General features: G+C 43.2%; 1 protein-coding gene across 3 annotated transcripts; it reads right to left on the bottom strand.

Moving 5' to 3' along the window:
• Positions 1-1,165: 1,165 nt before the first annotated feature.
• Positions 1,166-24,148, bottom strand: COPS7B (COP9 signalosome subunit 7B). Of its 3 annotated transcripts, none has more exons than XM_079781745.1 (7): positions 23,957-24,115; positions 16,945-17,122; positions 12,423-12,498; positions 9,606-9,694; positions 7,428-7,630; positions 5,440-5,545; positions 1,166-2,351 (listed from the first exon to the last, which is right to left on the bottom strand). In XM_079781745.1, exons 2-7 carry the CDS (start codon positions 17,104-17,106, stop codon positions 2,193-2,195), a joined length of 795 nt encoding a protein of 264 aa, XP_079637871.1. In that variant the 5' UTR covers positions 17,107-17,122; positions 23,957-24,115; the 3' UTR covers positions 1,166-2,192. The 3 variants fall into 3 exon arrangements, with proteins under 3 accessions (XP_079637871.1, XP_079637870.1, XP_079637872.1); XM_079781744.1 differs by lacking the exon at positions 23,957-24,115 and adding an exon at positions 18,785-19,642; XM_079781746.1 differs by lacking the exon at positions 16,945-17,122 and having other exon boundaries at positions 23,957-24,148.
• Positions 24,149-24,349: the final 201 nt, after the last annotated feature.

Here is a 24,349-nt window from a genome sequence, read left to right as displayed (position 1 = left end):
GCAAGCTCCATTCATGGTAAATGTACCACTGTTTATTTTTATACCTGATTTTTACTGTACCTTTTCAATGTCTGCAATATTCAATACAGTACCATGCTGTATAGGCTTGTAACTGAAGAAAAATAGGCTATACCATACAGCTGAGGTGTCAGTAGGCTAGACCAGTGGTCGGCAAACTCATTAGTCAACAGAGCCAAATATCAACAGTACAACGATTGAAATTTCTTTTGAGAGCCAAATTTTTTAAACTTAAACTTCTTCTAACGCCACTTCTTCAAAATAGTCTCGCCCAGGCCATGGTATTTTGTGGAAGAGCCACACTCAAGGGGCCAAAGAGCCGCATGTGGCTCACGAGCTGCGGTTTGCTGACCACTGGGCTAGACCATCTAGGTTTGTGTAAGTGCACCTATGATGTTCACACAACGAAATGGCATAACAATGCTTTTCTCAGAATATATCCCATCATTAAGCAACACATGACTGTAGTTATAGAAAAACCTATAAAGCTGAGAGGTATTTTTGAGAAATATGATGTTTAAAAACTTCCCCAAAATGTGTTCCACAAGGTATCCAAAGGATTTGGTGGTGACATCAGTGTGGGAACAGGCTACCTCACCCAGGCCTTCTCTGAGACCACAAGAATGAATTTCCAATGAGGATATGGGATGCAGGATGTGCCAAATTTATTTAACAACAGAACCCCTTTCCACAGAGCATCTGTCAAGAGGTTTCACGAAACATACATTGGGAACTAAACTCTCCCATTGGACATAATGTTATATGGGCACATGGACCAGCTTAAAGGGGAAACGAGAATAACTGTTAACATCTGATCAGCAGCAGGCAGTTACTGGACATGTTGGAAAAGGAGATATGGATTTTCTCCAGGTACTGACACAGCAGGACATTTCCCTGAAGCACCCTGATCCCAGCTCCTCCAGATGTACCAGCTATGCAACCCTGCACACCAGTCACACAGTAACTACACTTTAATTTTTGTTCTAAAATGTGCTTTTTCCCTCCGTGAACTTTAATATTAGTCCAGACCTCCACTTCCTCTTAAACACACACACACACACACACACACACACACACACACACACACACCACCCTCCAAGCGAGTGAAAAATCCCCGGCGATCTATAACAAATATTGACACGAGGGGGAAAAAAGGCATGTTGAAATGTATTAGAATCAGAACCTGTACAAAAAAAAAAATTAAAATATAACCTGAAACTGTTCAAGTTCAGAAAGGCTAGTCAAGTCCTTTTCTCTTGCCAAGAGAATGCCATCATCAGAGGGCTCTGGGTCATCAGCCAAGGAGGGGTGGAAAGAAACAGACAGAAGCAGCAACAGGTCCTTCCCCAGCAGGCTGGGCCTCAGCACCACCATCCCCACCACAGATGCAGCCAGGAGTAATTAAAGATCTGGGGAGAGCAAGTGTTGGCAGACAGTCCCAGTGGGCAGCTGGGCCTTCACACCGAAAGCCAGTCTGAGTAGTCAGGCAGCAGAGAACACCAAGCTGGAAGAAGTTTCTGCCACCGAGCAGACCCACAGCACCCTCCACTGGTGCTCAGATACCAGACATCAGTTAACCTAGTGCTCCCAACTAATGAGAGATTTGAGCTGGGCTTAAGAGGCTGAGTAAACATAGCCCAGCATCACATCCCTCCATGGCCTGATTGGAGCTGCCAACAAGGGGAAGGAAAACAAAGCATTTTGATACCTGGCTAGAGTGCCTGCACCATTGTGGGTTCTGTGGTACATGGGGCTGGAGGAATGCCCCCTCCTCACTCAGAGGAGCCTCCTTTGCAGTCATCCCTATGGGCTGGTTAAAGCTGCCTCTGGCTATGACCAGCCTGACCAAATGACATGGAGCAAAAGAAAAACTGGGAGAGACAAGCCCTTAAACAGAGACAAGAACCTCCTGGAGGGAAGCTGGGCAGTGTTGACCCTGTTGGGATGGCATCAGTGGAGCCCCTGAGTCTGAAGGGAACAACTGGGGAAGGAGGGTGTGGGCGAGGGAAAGGAGTTAACGGTTCTTCTGGAACAGTACCAACAGGATGGGGAGGCGCTGGTGAGGGGACGGGCAGGTCTGGAACTCACTGAAGGTAGAGAGAGGAGGAAGTAGGCCCTAGGTGTCCCCTCCCCACCTGCCCAGGCCTGGTGAGTGCCAGCTGCCCCAGCCGGCCCTAGTGGCGGCTGGAAACCAGACCTTTCACTTTGGACATCTTCTTGGTGGGCTGCCTCTGCTCGGCGTGAGGGGGACACTCCCGTTCGGCCAGTTGTTGCTCCATCTCCTGAGCCGAGGAGGATGCTGTGGCCTTGAGGGTCTTCTTGATGTTGGTAACCTGGAGGGAGACACAGAATTTGTGTGCTCCTTCTGTAAGCACCAGAAACCCACCGAGACTCATTCTCATTATAATGGGGGCCACCTAGGGAAGAAGCCAGAATCCTCTGCAAGAAAATGTGAAATTACCTTTAACCAGATGAGGAGAAACAAGCTGGGGCTACTCATAAGAGATATGTGGAAATGAGTCAAGCAAAAAAGTGAAACTAATGCCTGCTTCGTTGAAAAGAGGGGAAAAGCCATGTGGAAGTGGACCATTTGGCAAAGAAGTGAAAGAAAGCAGTGGTTAAAATGGCCTTCGAAAAAGAAAGGGTGACAAAGAATTTGACTGCTACTGTTCATGTATGAAACCAAATATTTCTACAAGAACTCTGGGGATTCTGCTCCCCAAGCGCTTCATGAATAAACAACTAGAGGTTGAACTTCAGCCACCTAACTGATAAATGATGAAAATGTAGTAAAAAAAATTAGCAAAATGTTATCACCCTACTGTTTTTCAGGATACCTTTTTTCACTCAACGAAGGAGGAGCTCAAATCTACTTAAGCAACTCCTGAACACTTACCCATGTCAGACTACACATTCTCTGTACCATCTGTGTACTATTCTGCTATGAATGTTCTATCATCTTCAAATTAGCTCCCAGTTTGTTGTTCACCAAGTACAGAGCTCCTACATCACCCTTCTATGTTTACCTTTGCATATTTTTGTGAATATCTGTGGAGAACAGTCTTAGAAGTGAGCTTTCAGTTCCTGACCTGCCAGCCCAACCAGCAGACTTGGCACTGTAGCACATGCACCCCACTCACCAAGTCAGCTCTCCCATTAGCCTCTCAACAGTCCCCCTGACTAAAACACTTTGCTGTTTGCCTCTTTTGCTATATATATTCTTTTTCCCCCAAAAAAAGTTCAGCACTCCCAGTTTCACATCCTTTAATGTAATTTAATGTCACAGGTTCTCACCCCGCTCTATTCACAGAGGGCCCATTTGTGTTCTCTTCCCATCCCTACCACCACTCCCCACCAGGGTAATGCAGACTCCCCATCTCTTGGTAACTCAATTCCATGTAAAAGTCTTTGATTCAGAATCCTGTCAAAAGCTTTTCACCAAATAAACAAACAAAAGCACAATTCCCTTCATCCTGCCCCCTTTTCATTCAAATGCCTCAAGTACTGCCCTCCCAAAAAGTCCTTATTTTGGGTGCTCAGTGACCCTGGTCACATGCAAGGAAAAGAAATGAGACGTATCCCCAAGGGAAAGCTTGGTTCTCTCTCCATATCTGAAACACCACTCATGATCCTGTACCTTCCTTCCCCCAACATACATTCTTCACTCAAGCCACGCCAGTCCACTGTGTCTTGGCTGGAGCAGTCATTCATCTCGCCTTTGAAGCACCCTGTTATTCTATCCTGGGCAAGCTTCCTCCTTAGCTAGACACCTGTAGTCAAGCACCTTTCCCACAAACCTGCCCTGACCACTCTAGCCCACACCGACCTGCCTCCCAATCTATACTTGCCTAGCAGTACCTCCTCCTCTTACATGGAAAAAGAAAAGAGAAGAGCTTCCCGGGTAGGAAAACGTCACTCAGTTGTGAGGCAAAGCAAAGGTAGATAAAAGCAGAGTCCACAGTGGGAAAGAGCTGGGAGATGGAGAGAACACTCTCCAGAAAGAACCAGGAGGCACCCTTTGGTGTGCTCTAACAGCCAACAAGCCTCAAGACTCTCACTAACCTAACTCCTGGGATATTTTCTGCATCATGGAAAACTGGGCTTACTTTGTCCAATTACACTTTATTACCTGCATGACTCAAACAAAGCCTACTTTGTAAATGTAATGGTAGCTATATATTAACATTCCACAGAACATCAGACATATGCACAAACAAATATGAAGAAAAACATGCTCCAAAGTCAAATACAAACAAGGAGATGCTCTGATGCTTCCACCAATCGTTTCCTTCCCTCCAGAGTACTTGCTCAGAGACTATGAAACAGATCACAATGTTATTACTCTATCTTCCCCAGGTATGCTAGAATTGTAACTTATTAATATGTGTTATTTCTGTGAAAGGGAGAGAATATTCTTAGGCAATAAGTGAGAGCTGACTGCACTAAGAGGGAACGTTCTTGAAGCTACAACTCACCAAAGGGAAGCTGCTGTTATAAGAATTTGGGGGCGGGAAACATCAAGTTTTTCCCCTCTCAGAAAAAGCAATCTAATTTAAGGACAAATAAGGAAAGATCACCAACTCAGTTGATAGAATGGCTAAAAAAATTAGGTCAAGTGTAACAGAAGCATAAATACCAACAGAATATTACAGAATTATACTTTTGTTCTTTGTAGATTTCTTTTCTTTTCTAGTCAACAAATATTTAGTGAGCCTTTGCTGGGGAATGATCAACAACCTACACTCAGTGCTCCGATCATCATTTACTGAATGAAAAAACTTGCCCTGGCCGGTGTGGCTCAGTTGTTTTGGCATTGTCCCGTGCACCGAAAGGCTGCCAGTTCAACCCCCAGTCAGGGCCATGTCCAGGTCAGGCTGTGTGCTCAATCCCCGGTCGGGGATATGCAGAAAGAAGGTAGCCAATCAACATTCTGCTCTTACATTGATGTTTTTCTCTCTCCCCTCCCTTCCCCTCTCTCTAAAAATCGACTTTTAGAAAAACTGGCAAGGCTCTAGGCTTTGATCATGCTCCCTTTCCTCTCATAGTGGTCTGTTCCAGATTTCCTAGAAGATGATTACTAGTAAATCAGTAGATTGGTATTGAAGGGATCTTTAGCCTTTTCTGCAAATTACTTTCTCTTGAACTTAATCTAATCCCTACTGCCACCTGGTGGCAGCTTCAGGTTCTGTCAGCAGGGATCTCCATAGCCCAGTTTTGCATCAGTGAGCCATAATAAATCCATGTGTCCTGGCTCTTTTTTTTTTTTTAAATCCTAACTTAAAGAGTCACACTCATCTCTATCCCAGCACCCAGCCAGTGCCTGTTTGTTGATGATTGATTATTTCATCTACAACAAGAGTCACAAGATAAAGGAACAAACAGGGATCCTCTGGAGCAGGGGAACAAAATTCTCCTCCTTACCTCTGCCTCTACCTGCTGCTGAGTTCGGCTGTGGTTCTCCTTGTACTGGTTGGCTCTCAGAACTTGCTGCTCAATGCCTAGCAGAACTGCTTCACAGCCATCACACCTGCAAAGGAGACAGCCAATCCTGAGCCATATAAAGGTCTGGGAGCTCTCCTGCAGACTCCAAAATCCCCCTCCCAACTCCTTACAAGGGCTTTCTGTAACACCCCCTCTGCCAAGGCTCTTACCCCCATACTCCTTCCAAAAGACAAGCATTTCTAAACAGGGCATATAACATAGGGCACAAAGAGACAAATATGGAGGATGTGGGGTAGTTTCTTAGAATACAGCCTTAATCTCCAAGTTCTGTATCCCATGGGAAAGTTTTACACATTGTGAGATAAAAGAAATTAGGAGAGAGTTTACACATGTCTTGAGAGAAAAAATTATGTTCTAAAAGCTTATATTTTGAAGATTGTCCCCTTTCTCAGAAATTTAAATTACTTCCTGTCACCCCCCTCATTTTCTTTTCCCTACTTTTTATTTTGAAAATTTTAAACCTAAAAAATGTTGAAAGATAGTACAATGAATACCCACATACCCTTCACTTAAGATTCAATAGCTGTAAACAGTTTGCCATATTTGTTGTACCGCTCTGCATTCCAATTTTGCTTCAAATTGAACTCCAATGCCTAAACACAAGTTTTAAGAATCTGCACCAGTAAACACCCTGGGATAGGGGTTAGGATGCCACCTTTAGGTAGAAACATACTGGAGGCTAAAAACATAGGAAGCCAGACCATGGATGTGAAAACTGTGTCAGCCATCTCAAAAACAGCCTAAGACATCCAACCGTAGTGGTTGGAAAACCAGATTGTGTACGCCAGACCATTTTCATGTTAGGGGTATTTTCTAAGTTTATTTCCCATTTATTCTGCTTTAACAGTTCTACAGTCTTTTAAAAACTCTTGCTTTGGTCAGAGGTTGTAAAGGGAAAGTGTTTGGGGTCACACCTAGGCTATAACTTGGGGTGAGGGGTGGGCAGCACATGTCCTGGGGCCCAAGAGTAGCTAAAGTGAGGGAAACTTGGAAGGGGTTGGGGGCATTAGACCCCAGAGAGTCAAAGCTGGGCCATTCATCTCTGGATATACTACTCCTGGGGATAAGCCAGAGATTTCATCCATTTTATGGAAAATAATTTCCCTCTCACTCAGCACAAAGCTCGCCTACTCTGCTTCCTGATCTCCAAAATGCCATGAGCCTGCCTGGGAACATATTCTCCTCAGCTCCAACCACGCTCTACCCCTGGCCCTCCTTCAAAACTCAGCTAAAACCTCATCTCCAACTAAGCCCATCTGGCTTTATAAGCCCCAAATCATTTAAATAACTTCATAACAACCCTTGTAGAACCTGAAATAGCTCTTGCACACATCAAATTCTATTAAAATAGAGTACGTGCAAATATCCCACTTCTTTTTATATACCAGAATATAGTTATATTAATATAGTATTCTGTGTTCCAACTTAGAATAACCCATTCCTTGTCTTCACTACCGCTCACAATGTTTTTATAAACACTAGCCCAATGTTACTGATGCTGAACATGGTTTCTCTTACCCAAAGAATCTTATCAACACTAACTTCCTGAGTTTGCAAAGTACAGGGTCTGTGTCACATAGCTAGGCTTCAGAGCTCCACCTGCCAACCCTGGGCATTTTACAGCCCACCATTAAATAGTCCCAGCTACACTAGGATAAGACTATTTTACAACAAGGCACTAGATTAAAAAAAAAACAAAAAAAAAAACAAGGCACTAGGAGGCCTGAAATGATTCTTGTTGCCACACAGCTATAGTCACAAATGTAGCCCCTAGTTCTCTGGCTTACTATCCTAAGACCCCAGATCCCAGGGAGCCCCAGCTAATACCTGGAGACCATATTTCCCCAAGCAGAGGCTAGCTATCCCCCTCCCTAGAGAAAAGGGACCCCTCCATCTTTCAGCCTCACCACTCATGCAAGGTCTTGACAATATTATTGATGTCCTTCTTTCGGATGTCACGGCCAATGCAGAAGTCCACTTCCAGAAGCTGGTTTCGCTGGTCCAGCTTGCCTTGGATGATGTCAGTGTAGACAGCCTCTATGATGAGGTCTTCCAGTTCCCGGAGATTCCGCATCTCCAGGTCCTTCAGCAGCACGGAGTAGGGGATACACTGCAGATAAGGCCATGTGATATTTACAAAAACCACTGGCAAACATTAAAGAAATGCAAGTATTACCGACATAGCCAACAGCTGCCTCTGGGCTTTGGGAAATGCAGTGTAATGATAATTATTAACATCTATGGCAACAAGAGATGGATAAATGAGCTATAAGACCTATGGGATCCAAACAAAACCCATCTAGAAATTCGTTCTCCAAGATTCTCTGCCTCCTGGACTTTGCCCCACCTTCAGCTTTCATGCTCTAAAGCAAACTCTTTGGGATCCTAAAGACTCTTTCCAGAAGAGAAAGGGAAATACTTGGTATATACTTGGTATATGCCACTCTGCCACCTTCTGGAAGCTTGCAGACTTTGCATAAAATGCCAGCTCATCACAAAACTCCAAACAATCTCAGCTGCTGGCGAGGAGAACTGAGGGCACAAGCAAAAACACATGCAGGCTAACACATCCACTATAGGTGACCAGCGGTACAGCCAGCTCAGTCATCCTCAAGCTTACAGTTGTTTTCTCAGACTCTTGCAACCAATGTCAATTCCCAACAACAGTCCTTTATTGGGCTGTACCAACATTCTGCATGACTCCAAGACAACTGGATATCTAAACATCCAGCTTTCTGCAAATCCTGACACATTACTTTTAGTCTGAAAATTAACATAGTGATCAAATCTGCAGAAACTGACAGGAGGAAATGGATACAGAGGAGAGAGCACACCTACCTAGAGTGGTTTTTTATGACTAAAGGTCTGAAATCCAGGGGCGATAGGTGAGCTTACAACGACAGGTTGCAAAAATAAAGGAAAAAGTTACTACTACTCTTTGGTACACTTAAGAAGTCCATGATCAGGACAAAAATAAATAAACAACAGTCAGGTCATTATTCCCTAACAAAATAGGCCTCCCCTCTGAAATGTCAGGCTAAGAATCAGAAGTTTGTGATCAGATCAGGTAAAGTGATTTCAGCAACCGAAATGGCAATACAAGAACAAACATATACCTCTCAAGCTCCATCACAGAGGGGAAATCCAAAAACAAATTCTTCAAAGGCATAGCCCCGCAAAAACTTACTCAGGCTGGGATTGGGCAAAGGGCAAATCAACTATCAGCTAACCTAATCTGGATCTTCTTTGTTAATGACTATGAGCAGCTGGTTGCAAGGCTGCTGCTAAAGTGAGTGGGGGCAGAGAACTCAGATATAATGGAGTGACATCTTACAGAAGGTTCGTGTCTAAAGCTAGCATGTAAGGCAAAAACTCCAATTAGTATAATTAATCTTGAAAATCCCCAGAGGGCCCTGGCTGATTTAGCTCAGTAAATAGAGCGTTGGCCCACAGACTGAAGGGTCCCAGGGTTTGATTCTGGTCAAGGGCACATACCCTGGTCACAGGCTCGATTCCCAGCCCCAATGCGGGAGGCAACCATTTGTTGTGTTTCTCTCACTCTGTCTTTCCACTTTCCTCCCACTCTATAAAAAATCAATGGGAAAATATCCTCAGGTGAGGATTAACAAAAATAAATAAGAAGAAAATCCCTAGAGGAAGGCAGCATATTAAAAATTACTTCTCAGTAAGTCCAACAAAACAAGTTTTTCCTCCAGCAACTGTACACCGAGCAACAAATGAAGTGGTTAACTTGCCCTGAGATGCCCTGCTATTTGAAAAATACCTATCTTTAGACAGCAGTCTCCCTTTAAGATGGCAAATACTCACACTACATGAGGCACCACAGCATGCCAGAACTGAGATCTGCTGATTCACAATCACTCCTGGGCATATTTTTCCTAAATGGGAGGGTGAGTTATTGTCAACACTATTTTAATTATCTTTTTTATCTTTTGTCCTTTGCCAAGCAAATCTTATGCATTTATGCTATGACTCTACTGTGTGTAGCTGGGAATTCCCGCATTTATGCCAATTACAGACTTGCCTCAGGGGAGGAGGAGACAGGAAAGGGTTCAGAACTGTACCTTCATTCTCGACGCCAAGCTCACGATGGTAAGGTGCTTCAGCTTGTTCTGCTGAGCTGTGCTCAGTTCTGGCAGGCTCTCCTTGTTGGCTGCTCAGTCCCACCCACCACAAAAATCAAGACACAAAATAAAATTAGGATTTCTTTATGGAATAAGCACACCATTTCCTCACACCAAATCTACTACTAAGTCATTCTTGACTCTTCACTTATTCTTAGGCAAATGTTCCATGAGCACTTCCTGTCTTTTCTGGAAGACCATGTGCTTCCAAAGAAGACAAGACTCAGTCTCTACACACAAGGAGCTTAAACGCCTGAAAATCCAGGCATGAATGCACAAAATGATGACAATTACCCTAATGAAATAGTACTATTTGTACCCTTTGTGACATTCAATCAAGTTCAACACATCTTCACTAAGCATCTGTTCTGTGCAAGGCACAATCTTAAATGATTCAGGGGCACCGAGGATAAATAAGATGGGCCTTGACAGGATGCTGCACTACACATCTCCAGGGGCACCAACCACCTGGAGCTATGTAACTCAGTGGCCCTGGACTTATCCTCAGTGTTACAAGTAGATATTTCAACAGCTACAAATGCAAGGCAGAACTAATAGAAGGTCCAAACTATCACAAGAGAGCAAAAGGGTGAGGAAGAGAGGGGGAAGGGATGTGGGAGAAAGGGAGAGACAGAGCTAGGAAAGAGGGGGAGAGGGGGTAGGAGAAAGACTGAGAGCGAGTGAGTCCAATCACATTGGGAGGTACAGGAGAGGGGAAAAAAAGAAACATAAGAGTTTGAGATGAGCCTTGAAGGATAGGCAGAATTTCAGTAATAGCAATGACGCTAACAATAGCCATGGCGGCAGCCACAGGTAACATACAGGACAAGCTTAACTTAGTGTAGATGCACACACAGATCCAGAGGCATATACACACATCCAGTCCTCACAACAACCCCATGAGATAGATTCTAAATGCTCTCAAGTCCATAATACTGGACTCCAAAAGAGTGAATCCAAACTGATTTTATTTTTCCTTGAGCATGGTACTAAAATTCATCTATTAACAATTCCTGACCTGAATTAAGGTGGGCTTTTTATCCCACTTGTGAACATTCACTTATTTTGCTACAAAACTATGATTGCAGCCCTGGCCGGGTGGCTCAGTTGCCTACAATGTCATCCCGTACACCAAAAGGTTGTGATTCGATTCCTGCTCAGGGAACATACCTAGGTTGCAGGTTCACTCCCCGATCAGAGCACATAGGGGAGATACCTGATGATGTTTCTCTCTTACATCGATGTCTGTCTGTCTGTCAGTCTGTCTGTCTATCTGTCTCTCTCTCAATCCCTTCCTCTCTCTCTAAAAAATCAATAGAAAACATATTCTTGGGTGAGGATTAAACAAATTATGATTGTGTTTGACTACAGGGACTGCCCACACCCCTCAAAGGTGTTACATAAAAATGCATATGCATCATATTATACCTTTTTTAATTCCCACAAATCTAAATTCTGAAACATTTTGCCCAAGAAGTACAGGTAGAAGACTATAGACCTGAATTATTACAGAGAAGGAAACTGGGGCAGAGAAGGTTATTTAATTTTCCAAGGCCACGACCAGTGGAAGTGGAGCTAGAATATGCAGGCAGTCTGGTTCCAGAGTCTGTGCAATTCTGCCTCTACAGTGAGGACAGAAACAGAGGATACACTCATTGGAACAAAGTGAAGATCAGGAAAAACTGGCAAGTGGGAAACTATATAGTCTGACAGCAGCAAAGAGTAAGCAGAAGTGATGAGCAAGAAAGAGAGTAAGTCAGGGATATAGTAGGGAATGTTCTGAGTCACACCACTAAAATAAACTACCAGGCCTTTGTCATGCCACTAAAATAAGCCAGGGAAGCCAGACAAAAATGGCTTGGGTGGGAGGTAAGTTAGCATTTGGACATGCATGCACCTCATTCCTAATATTTATGATTCTAATTTTAAATGACTCAAATTACCTACAGAAGAGAATGGACTAAGTCCATTATGGAGTAGTGGATTGTGAAATACTAAAAATGACTTCACAGACTTAAAACATGAATAAATACCTATGAAATAAGTGGGGGGAAAAGCAAGATATAAAATTGTGAACATAATCTAATTATACATACATAATAGAAAACCAAGCAGAGGGGGGAAATCCAGCACCATAACGCTAACAGCAGTTTAACACTGGCACAACTATGAGTGACTTCCCCCCCCCTATTTTCCAGATTTTCTTCAATATAGTATAGCAATATTATTTTGATAATATTTAAAATGTTTACTTTACAAGTGGGTATTCTGACATTTCACAACACTCCAAGAGTTCTACAAACACCAGTCCTCAAGAATCTCATCTGGAAAATAAACAAGGGCTATATTTATGAATGAGCATAAACATAGTCCCCATTTTAACCATTAATAAATAAAGGTGAGCCCTAACCGATTTGGCTCAGTAGATAGAGGATTGGCCTGCGGACTGAAAGGTCCCAGGTTCAATTCCGGTCAAGGGCATGTACCTGGGTTGCGGGCATATCCCTCTCTATCCCTCTCCCTTCCTCTCTGTAAAAAATCAATGAAATCTATTTTTAAAAAAAAGAAATAAAAGGTGAGAAGGAAGAGTCCTCATATAAGATCACCTAAAGAACACAGTAAAATGGGCAACAGCCAGGTCAAGAAGTTCCCACCCCATGCTTTACATCCCAAACCTTGGTGATCCTCTTGGAGGCAACACATCTAAACAGAGGGATATAACTGAGAAAAGTCTTTGGAGGATCTTAACCAACTCACCTATGTAATCTGGGTATGTTCCATAGGCAAACAGGTTCAGCAACTGCAAATACGCAGCATTAGCTCCTTCTGCAAGCTGAGGAGGAAAAGAAACAGTTCAGAGACCAAGCTGTCCATCAATCACTGGCAGTATTCAAGCAGAAGGCGGGTGACCATGTACCACCGTTCTGTATTCTATTAGCTGGTCCCTTACAACTCTTTCTTTGGGAAAAAAAGTATTAAGATTATTAAAGCCCCCAATTTAACTTTTCTCTCTCAGGAATTCCTTTTTTTACATTTCACACAGCATGCCCAAGGAACTGCTTTTGCTTCAACAGACACACAAAGCAGTAAGTATTAGAAGCAGTTCAAGTTTTCTCAAGATTCCCTTGCCATTAAAATGAACACTGGAGCAACCTTGTCCACACACCACCTTGGCAGGTACACTATCAATCCTAATTAAACAAAATGTAGGGTTGGTTCCAGGTTTCAGGACTCTATGTGGACTGTGACACTGGGAGAGATTAGCACAGCATAAGGTGCGACAGAAGAGCCAGGTTGGGACAAGAAACCAGGATATCAGCAACCCTAAATAAAACTTTTCATTAAAATTACTTATGCCTCACTAATGTTGGTGTCAAAGACCTTTCTTTAGAAGAAAAACGAAAGAGAATGTGTTCTTCCTGAACTGCTCTGCTCTGCTGTCAATTACCTTAACTAGGTGTTTCTTTTACTCACAAATATGGACCTGTTACTCTTCCAATTTACCAAACTCAGTGAAGTCTAAACAGGAATATCCAAGTTATTCTATGGACACCTATGAAATACTACTCAATTTTAACCATCTTTTAAAAAAAATTTAAAAAAAATTCCAAGCCTAGCCAGTGTTGCTCAGTGGCTGAGCATCAACCCATGAACCTGGAGGTCAAGGTTCGATTCCCAGTCAGGGTACATGCCCGGGATTGCAGGATCGATCCCCAATAGGAGGAGTGAAGGAGGCATCCGATCAATGATTCTCTCTCATCATTAACGTTTCTATTCTTCTCCCTCTCCCTCTCCCTCTCCCTTCCTCTCTCTGAAATCAATAAAAGCATTTTATTAAGTTTAATAAAGGGTTCCAAGAAACTATAATTGTAATTTCAAACCACTGAAAGTCAACTAGCTTATTCCAGGCTTACATATGGAAAAAACAAAACAAACTACGGGGAGGTAAAGGGGATTTGCTAAACACCCCAAATTAGAGCAAGCATCCTAATATCCCAGTCTACCTTTTCAGGTCTGTTAACAACTTCCTGAGGTTCTGAATCAGAGGTGGAAGAGACCATCTAATCCAGTCCCTACTTTTCAAACAGATGATTACAAAACTAGCTGTAACAGACTATTTCCTCTAGAGCAGATGCTCCAAGACTTCTCCCACTGGCCCAAATCAATAAGGTCTTTCCAGTTTTAATTTTCATCCATCTCCTCTTAGCCAATCTTTCACAATTACAAAACTAGTTGGCATATTCATTCAGGCTTTTTATGAACCTGAAGGAACAGATTATCCCTTAGTCATCTCTTCTATTTAAATGATTAGCTATCAAGCCATGAAAAGACACAGAGGAAATTTAAATGCATATTACTAAGTGAAAGAAGCCTATCTGAAAAAGCTACATATTATATGATTCCCTCTATAGCAGCGGTTGCCAACCAGTGGTCCCCAGACCACTGGTGGTCCGTGAGGTCCAAAAGGGTGGCGACCGCTGCTCTATAGCATAATAGAAAAGTCAAAATTACGACGACAGTAAATAGATCAATGGTTGCCAGGGGTTAGAGGGAAGGGAGTGATGAACAGGTAGAATACAGAGGAGTTCTAAGGCAGTGAAACTACTCTGTATGATACTGTAATAGGGGATCCATGGCATTATGCATTTGTTCAAACCCATAGAATGTACAGCACCAAGAGTGAACCCAATGTAAATTATGGACTTTGGGTGATAATGATGTGTTAATGCAGGTTCCACACTGGTGAGGGATATTGATAACGGGGGAGGCTATGCATGTGTGAGGGCAGGGGATATATGATAAATCTCTACCTTTCTTTCAATTTTGCTGTGAATCTAAAACTGCTCTAGCCTGGCCAGCATGGCTCAGTGGCTGAGCATTGACCTATGAACCGGAAGGTCACGGTTCAATTCCCGGTCAGGGCACATGCCCGGGTTGTGAGCTCTATCCCCAGTGTGGGTTGTGCAGGAGGCAGCCAATCAGTGATTCTCTCTCATCCTTGATGTTTCTATCTCTCTCTTCCTCTCTGAAATCAATAAAAATATTTTTTAAAAACTGCTCTAAAAAATAAAGTCTATTTTTTTAAAAAGAACCCAGCTCTCCTCAATTTTTCTCATAGTATTCCTTTTCCATCTCTGATATATTAAATTTGTACTGAAAGCCCACTGTGTTTCCGTCTACATATTAAGCTGTAAGGAAACAAGGGTGAACACAATGGAGCATAGTCTCAACAACACTGATATTAAAAAAAATTCACAATTAAAAAAATAAAAGCAGCTCTTTTGGTCTCCAGCTGTTGCAGGGAAAAGAAATGACGCTATGTCCACGTGCCTACAATGGATGGTCATAGGGAACTGCTCCAATATCCTCACTAAGAGGAATAAGCAGCCCTAACCAGTTTGGCTCAGTGGATAGAGCGTTGGCCTGTGGACTGAAGGGTCCCGGGTTCAATTCTGGTCAAGGGCATGTACCTTGGTTGCAGGCATATCCCCAGTAGGGGGTGTGCAGGAGGCAGCTGATTGATGTTTCTCTCTCATCGATGTTTCTAACTCTCTATCCCTCTCCCTTCCTCTCTGTAAAAAATCAATTTAAAAAAAATTTTTTTAAAAAAGAGGAATAAGCAGATGTACAGCAGCAAGGCCAGTCATCTGAAGGCCTGCAACTCCTACTACAATGGGCTGATTCACCACAAAGCTGTAGGTGTGGAGCCAGCAGCCAGCAGCCAGCAGCCAGCAGCAGAAGTGTCCTAGTGGTTGTGAAGCGAAGAACCAGCCAACAAGACAACCACCTCCAGCCTGGCTGGTGGGCCCAGAGGTAAGCAAGTTGGCCCGCACACCCAGGGGTCACAGAGTTGGTTCTGGTCAACATTTCTGGGTTGCAAGTTCCCTGGCCCCAGTCGGGGCTTGTGCGGGGAGTAACCAATTGATGTGTCTCTCATATCGATGTTTTTCTCTCTCTCTCCCCCTCCCTCCCTCCCTTCCACTCCCTCTAAAAAGCAATAGAAAAAAATATGTTCAAGTGAGGATAAAAAAAAAAAAAGACAACCACCTCCTATGTGTGGACCACCAAAAATAAGAACACCAGGCCACCCTCAGCCGCATCATGCACACAATCCACAAGAACAAGTACTGCCCAAATTTGTGATGGAAGCCATCTGCAGAGCCAGCACCCTCCTGGCAGCCAGAAAGAAGCTGTGATGGTAAAAAGGAAGCCAACCCACCCCACCAAGAGTGCCTGAACACAACCCCCAAAGTAATAAAGATGCCACCAGACTTCTATCTATCTCAGTCAATAAGTATAAAAATATCAATCCATAAATAAATACAGTAATCCTCCATATCCAGAGGTTTCACATTGGCGATTCAACCAACCACAAACCAAAAATATTTGGGGGGGGGGGGGGGGGGAAGTCCCAGGAAGTTCCAATATGCAAGCCTTGAATTAGCCATGCACCAAGCACTATGATGAATCCATGTGAATGAAGTGATGTGATAGCATACCCTGCTATATATGCAAATACTGTGCTATTTTATACAAGGTCCTTGAGCATCAAAGGGGGGTCCTGGAACCAATCCCCCAAGGATACCGAGGGACAACTATATAAAAGTATCCAAAGTGGGAAGTGAAAATTGAAAAGTATAGGTTGCTTTACATCTCTTTATTCCACCTGGTCATTCTTCACTGGATCATCTCATTTTTAAGGCACAACAACCAAAACTGGATACCCAAGGTTTTAATAACTACAATCAAACAAAGAAGCAAACAAGCAAAAAGGACTACTTCACAGCTTGTCAGTCATATCCTTTTTATACATCTACTTTACACATCTACACAACATTGCCCTTTTCCACAGGAAAAATACATTCCTTATTCATGCCTATCTCAGGTTCAACTGCAAACATTTTCTGCTATTATACATCTGACCAGTCTTCCTTGTCTATATTTGCACGGAAGGTTTTATCCTTAAGAATACCTGAAATTACCCGTTAAACATCAGTCTATGATTACACTCTATGTTTCTAACTTATTAGGTTTAATTGGATCTTTTCCCTATCTTTCAAAATTAGATTAGCAACCTAATCTAATTTAGTTCAGATGAAAATGTGACTAGAAGGAGTCCAAGACATTATCCTTGCTCTCTTCCCCTGTCCCACCAATTCCCATCTCTCCCTCAACAGGGTACCTCACAGGTGCACAGTGCTTTGGCACTGAAATTCCTTGGAAACCTGAAGACTCAAATGAAGGCTTAGAATAAAGGAGATAGAGAAATTGTTCTTACCTCCTGCACATTGGCCAGCTCCAGCAGTTCTCCAAAGACATAGACTCCAGGAGCCTCCAAGACTTGGTTTATGAGAGCAGTGAGGGCTGAGCCACTGGTACCTTTGGCTAGTAAAATAAACTGTTCCAGGAGGTTACTTGAGGGTTTCTGTTCACCTGCCATTCTCTGGTCTTAAGATCTGTCCAAAATAAAGGTGTTTCCATCATTTTTCCTTCTCCTTTGCAAAGTCTATGCTTATTTAATGCTGGATCAGATATCTGAATAATTTTATAGTATTAAAAAAGAAAAAAGAACAGTTAGAGTCCAGATGCTATGGCCACTTAGTGAGATGAGTAGGATTCAACCTGGAGTTAAAGGGATTTTGTCCTTATGCTGAGGTTTGAAACATACTTAGTAAAAGCCACTTTATCCCCATCTGACCCTCTCCCAAAGGCAGCATGTTCTAAACCCTCTATACCTAACCAGGACTTAAAGAAACACATGGGAGTTTTTCAGTACCTGTTTTATATTCACCTTATTTATAGACTCGTTAAGAAAAAGGAAATCTTGCCCATACACAGAGGTGGCAGATGTAAGCAAAAGCAATCAGTTACAGCTTCCAGTGTGTCATTAGACTCTCACCTGCAGCCAGGTACAGATAAGGAAAAGACCCAAAAACAGATCAAGAAAGATGTCTCATTTAATCAGAAAAGTTATTGAAGCATAGAAAAAAGGGGGGAAATCATCTTGAAAGATAAGCAACAACATATTCAAACTAAGAAAATACATGGTGTGTAAATCCATGAAAAAAAAAAAATCCCTCAATTTGGCCTCCTACTTGATATGTGACACTTTACCAAACTTCAGAATTTGTATGAAACATCAAGAAAACAATGAAGGTATTATATTGCCATCCTGAAGACATTAGGGGCAGGAGAGTCCCTCAACTGCATAATCTAATCACATGCTGAGTGCATGTGAACGCACACACCACACACCTACAGTACAGGAATCCTGCTTAAGAAAAGATTACTCCTCCAAGAATGGTACGTATTGGGGCAGTATGACAAAATGAAGGAGAAGGATTACAGTAAGCTGAAGCAGAGAACAATTCAAAGAACGATAACTTGGTGCAAGAGAAACTAAGTTTTCCTGGGGAAGCAGGCACACAGGGCAGCAGCAGCCCTTTTACAGTATTAGAGAAATAAGTATGTCGCCTCACTTAAGGTTACCTAAGGTCTTGTCGGAAACAAACAAAAAAAGTGAAGTGCCAGGGAATAAAGGTTGCTGAGAAGGCAAGAGGAAAGAGGAGAGAAGGAGAAAAGGTGGGAGGAAGAAGAGGGGTAGGTGATGGCTAGGAGAGGATGAACGAAAACCTCCTTTCCAACTGGAACACGTGTGAAGCGATTGAATGTAAGGGACTGGGGTGGAGACGGATTCGACAAATGGGCAGAAATTTCGGTTCTTCAAAAATAATATCGGCCTAAAGAGCAAAGCCCGTGGGGGCAAAGCGGTAAGAAGGCGCTGGGAATCGCTTTCTTCTGGAGTGGGCGGGCCCGAGGAGGAGGCTAGAGACGCAGTGATGATGAATTCCCGTCGTGGGGGGCACTATTTTGATGGATAGCAGAGGGGCGAAGTGGCAGCCTTTGGGAATGGGGAAGCGAGAGGAGCCGCGGTGCGGCAGCGGAGGGTCTCAGGCTAGGAAGGACTTCTGGGAGGGCGGACCAGCGGCGGCGTGCTCCAGACAGAGCGGCGAGTGAGGAGTGAGGAGCCGCGGGGCGCGCTCTCCGGGGCGGGGGCGGGGCAGTGTGGCCGCGGGCTTTCCCGGCAGCGGGCGTGAAGCCGAACAGCCCCGACTAACCTGGCCTGCTGGGTCCCGCCTTCTCGCTGACCCCGACCTGTCTTCGCGGTCTCTCCGTCCTTTCGCTCGCTGTCTCGGCCTCCCGGCGCCTGCCCGCAGGTTGTCAAGCGTCCATGATCGACCCGGCGTCCGACGCTTTTCTACCTCCGCCGACCCGTCGGCCTTACCGCTCCCCCGGAAGCCTCCCGCTGCTGCACTCGAGTTCCGCCTACACTAGGTTCTCCTCGCTGGGGAAAGGGTCCTTGTGGGTCTGTAGCCCAGGAATTGGGGTGGGCAGTCGCCAACCCGTGGTCCGCGAGGTCCGAAAGGTTGGCGACCGCTCCGGCGGTACTGGGGCCCAAACTATCACCATCACCATTTCCTGGATCTGAAATCCACCCCTTTGGTGGAGCTTTACCCCCAGGAGCTCCCTATGGCGACTGCGGCTACCCTGGCGTATGGAGACATATTAAGCCTAACAACTGTTTATTAATCGTTTTTCCATGGGCTAAGTGCTGTACATTGTCTTGTTGAATTTTCATAATTCTATGGCCTACAATATTATCCCCATTTTTCAGGTGAATTAACTACGCCTAAAAATCCAAAAGCCAGTAAGTAACAAAGTCTGCTTTGGCACCTAGGCTATCTGAAGCCAAAGACCATGTTCTTGGCATCTATTCAGAAAATGTTTTAAAATAAGCAAGAGCTGGGTTGAGTCAACAATGCCTCTGTGACCAAAATGACATTCATGGCTGTATTTGGGACTTACCAACTCCACTGGAAGATGGCAAAGGAAGATGGCTACATAACTGAATACTTAGGCTGATTCCTTTAAAGTACAGTATACACTACAGGCTTTCAGGTCTTTTTTTTTTTTTTTTTTTGAGAATATGTTTATTAAAGCTGGGAACAGTGAAACAACCGGAGAGAGCCTAGGCAGGCCTGCTTTGGCTCTCTAGAAATGTTATGGGAAAGAGGTGAGCCACGGGCTGCTGTCAGCTCACTGAAAAGTCAGAAAAAATGGGGCCTTGGAAACAGCAATGCCGCTGCCCATTGCTCCACTGGTTGCAAATCTTGTGGGGAGCCTTAGAGTTTAGGAGAAAGAAAATTCACTGGAAAAAGAGATTCAAGTGGCGTACCCCAAGGAGGACTCTCCAACTTTCAGGTCTTGAAGATGAGGAAAAGACCTCTATTTGCCCTTTGTGCTTTATAGGGTACAGAAATCAGGACGGATGTGAAGGAGCTTAACACCAACCCATTCATGAATTCAAAAAATTTCTTTAACACCTATTATTTTCTAGAATGTTATATGAAGAAAAAACAAGGTTCTTGCCCTCAAAAGCTTCAATGTGTTAAGTGCTATGAGAGACACTTTGGAAGCACAGGAGAGTATGTTGAGGAGGAAGGAAAAACAGGCAAAAATGGGAAGAAAAGGGGGCAGTGATCACAGTTACAGGCTTGCACTGTGCAACATATATTGATGCAGAAAAGAAACCCAGAATAGCTGGAACCAAGGTTTCAGAAATTAGGGATACAGAGCTGGAATCAGGTCATCCAGGGTCTTGGAAACCACAGGCCTGGCACCATACCCAGTAAATACCTAAATACAGCAAAGTTTCTACCTTTGAGAGTTTACTGTCCCCTGGAAGAGACAGGCCTATCTGACTATGATAGATGGTTGCCACAGGCACCTAGGAATACAGGCAAGGCTCTCCTTGGGGGAGATGAGGCTTGAGTTGAGCCAAGAAGAATAAGCAAGCAAATCACAAAGGGTGAAAACCATATACAAGAGGTTTTATTTTATCTTAAGGGCACTGGGGGCCAAGTTTGGGGTTTTAAGCTGTGGAGAGCTATGAATAATTGCCATTTTAGAATGATCACACCAGCTGTTCTAGGAATGAATTGGATATGGAGAGAACTGAAGCAAAGAAACCCTTGAGTGACTTGATGTATTCCAGATAAGAGACTGTGAGATCTTGAAGAAAGGTAGTGGCAGTTGGGCATGTAAAAAAGGGATGCTGTTAGAGACATTTAGATCATAGAAGCTACCATAAATATTCCAGCAGTGCCTCCACTTCCTCCAGAACAATGTCCAGACTCCAAGGCTGCAGCTAAAGTCTTTTGCACTATGCCTCCTGCCTACCCCCCCCCCCAGCTTTGTCTTGCCTCACCCTCTTTACAGCCCCAACTCCAGGCCTTCCCATGCCCACTGCAAACTACACCCTCACTTATTCACATCAGGGCCTCGAGCTTGCTCTATCTCCTTTGCAAATCTCTTCCCTCATAATTCCCTGCTAAAATCCCACCAACAATATCCTGAACTCCATGATGATGTCACTAGTACCACTGAAGGAGGAGAAACTCATGGATGTCAAAATGGGAGCTGCCAAGCTGAATACTGATGCAGGATTTCACCCCTAAAGGCACTGCTGAAGCATTCCAAAGAGGTTTCTACCAGTATTACAACAAGTATACCAATGTCAAGAAAGGGAACATCGTTGGGGTTTCTATGGTGCTGGCAGCTTCTGTGTTTTTCAACTTACTACTGCCATTAGTATAAGGAACTCAAACATGAGCTGTGACTGAAGAGCACCACTGAAGAAGGCCCAATGTGGACTCCACATTCCTGACCATGACCTTTGTCCAGCACCTGTGAATCCTCTCATGTTGTACTTAATAAAAAATGACTGGTTAAAAAAAAAGTTTTTAAAATAAAATACTACCAACCCTGTACACAAAGATTTCTTAAACTTTATGTAAAAAGCATTAATCATAAAAGAAAACACAACTATTGCACTAGAATTAAGAATTTCTGTGTATCAAAAGACACCAGTAAAGAGAGTGAAAGGACACACTACAGACTTGGGAAAGATATTTGCAAGCATATGTCAGAAAAATAATTCCATATCCAGGCTATAAAAAAGAACTATAAATCAATAAGAAGACAAACAGCCCAGTAAAAAAAATAAAAAATAAAAGATTTGAACAAGTATTTCACAAAAGAAGACATCCAAATAGCCAATAAGCACATGGAAAGGCCCTCAACACCAGAGACATTGTAAATAAGAACTATATGTTATGAGATGCCACCTTTAACCAAAATGGCTAAAACTAAAAGAATAGCAGCACCCAGTATTGACAAGGTTAAAAGTCAGCTAGAGCTCTTACATTGCCGGTGAAGGTGAGAACTGCTACAAACACTTGCAAAACTGGCAACATCTACTATTGCTGATCAACACAGCCAGCAACTCCTCTCCTGTAAATGAATACACAAGTCCACAGAAAGAAACATAAGAATGCTCATTGCAACTCCTGGCCCAGTAGCTCAGTTGGTTAGAGCGTTAACCTGATATGCCAAGGTTTCAGGTTTGATCCCCGGTCAGGACATATACAAGAATCAACCAATGAATTTGTGAACGGGTGGAACAACAAATCAATGTTTCTCTCTCTCTAAAAATCAGTTTTTTAAAATTGATTTCAGAGAAGAAGAGAGAGATAGAAACATCAATAATGAGAGAGAATCATTGATCGGCTGCCTCCTGCACATCCCCTACTGGGGATCGAGCCTGCAACCTGAGCATATGCCCTTGACCGGAATTGAACCCGGGACCCTTCAGTCCATAAACTGATGCTCTACCCACTGAGCCAAACCAGCTAGGACTAAAATAAATTTTTTTAAAAAAGAATCAACCAATGATTGCATAAATAAGTGGAAGAATAAATCAAAATCTCTTTTTCTCTTCCTCTTTCTCTCTAAAAAAACCAATAAATAAAAAAATTATAATAAAGATTGCTCATTTCAGCTTTGTTAATAAAAGCCAAAAGTTGATAACTAATAACCTAAATGTCCATCAACAGTGTTATATGCATACAATGGAATACTATTCAGCAATTTTTTTAAAAAAGCTACTGCTACATACGGATGAATGTCACAAAAATATTGATGAATGAAAGAAGACATTCATATTGTACATACTATATAATTACATTTAAATGAAATTCAAGAAAAGATAAAACTGATCTATAGTGATAGAAGTCAAAGGAGTGGTTATTGGGATGCAAAGGTGCAGTACTGACTGTAAGGGGCACAACGGGTCCTGGAATAAATTCTATACCTCGATTTGGGGGGTGGTGACACAGGTGTACACATATGCAAAAACTGTGCCCTTACTGTATGTTAAAAATCTAAAGATAAAATTTTTTAACCAAGAAAAAAATTCTATTTATCCTTCATATTCAAATGCCACCTCCTCTATCAAGTTTTGCCAGCTAGAATACATCTCTTCATTACAGCCTCTGTAGCATTCTGATGTCCTTTCTTTTATGCCATTTATCATGCTCCATCTCAAATCTCAGTGGAATCTCTTTATTTCCCTAAATAGATTATTATCTTCCTGTGGCAGTGACCATGTCTTTCACCTTTTACTGGCAAATAAGGAAAGCTGAGAAAACTGTTTGTTGAATTACATGGAAGGAAAAATTGGGTGGCTGCCCATATGGGTTAAAGGGGAACAAAAAGAGGAAGGAAGGCCTAGAAAAAGAAATAAATCCCCAAGGAAACCTTAACTTACACTACAACTATTCCTACTTCCTGAAATCTCATTAAATGTCACCTTGAGCAACAAAGAATGATGGAAAAGATATTTGCAAGCATATGTCAGACAAATAATTCCATATCCAGACTTGGTTCGCCAAGTCCTACCTAGACTGAAGATGAACAACATCACACTTACAGGAAATCCACCAAATAAATGCTTACCTAATCTCTGGGTGTTTCAACCTGTATGAGGAAATTTCACCAAGGAGACTGATAATCACATAGCCATGCTGCTAAAAATATCGCCAGCCTGGTGTGCAAAAAGCTCAGACAGCGGGTCAGGACTCTTAGGGCCTAATTCTAACTCTACCCCAACTTGCTGTGACCGATGGACAATCTCTCCGTTTCTGTGGGCCTCAGTTTCCTCATTTGTAAAACAACAGGGGTCGGATTAGCAAATTCTCTAAAGTCCTTTCCTGTATTTATATTTTGGGTATACAATCACTCTCTCCCAGTCCAACGCAGGAACACAATAGAAACCCCCGCAAAACACGTAAAAGGCGCTCCAGACCATAAAACCAACAAGATTTGAAGGAGTTATTTTGTTACATATCTTTCACGGTTTAATCAGTGTTTTTGTTTGTTTGCAGCCTTACCATGATTTGCAGGAGATTTCTGAGTTCCATGTAAACAGAAGTTACCTCTCTGTGGGCTGTCATCTTCTTTTAGAGTGAAGAGGGTCTTCTCGCCTGGTCCCAACTCTCGAGATTCAAAAACCACCAAACCTGAGAGAGGGTTTATGAATTTGCGCACACTGCGCGGCACACTGGAGTCTAAGTTACAGGGGAATAGGGTTTATGGAATGCTGGGATTTGTAGTCCCTGGGCTTCTTTGCGCGCCGGGACCTGTGGTTCCCCTGTGCGCCCCTGGAATACTGGGAAATGTAGTCTTTGGTTCATCGCACAGTGCAACCTGCAGTCATCTCAGCACTCAGCTGCGGGAGCGAGCCCCTCGAGCCTCTGCAGATCTGAAGCCAAACCTCCGGGGGT

This window comes from Cnephaeus nilssonii (assembly GCF_951640355.1).
Source record: "Cnephaeus nilssonii genome assembly, chromosome: 10".
Classification (NCBI taxonomy): domain Eukaryota; kingdom Metazoa; phylum Chordata; class Mammalia; order Chiroptera; family Vespertilionidae; genus Cnephaeus; species Cnephaeus nilssonii.
This window is presented reverse-complemented; position numbering and strand designations above follow the sequence as displayed.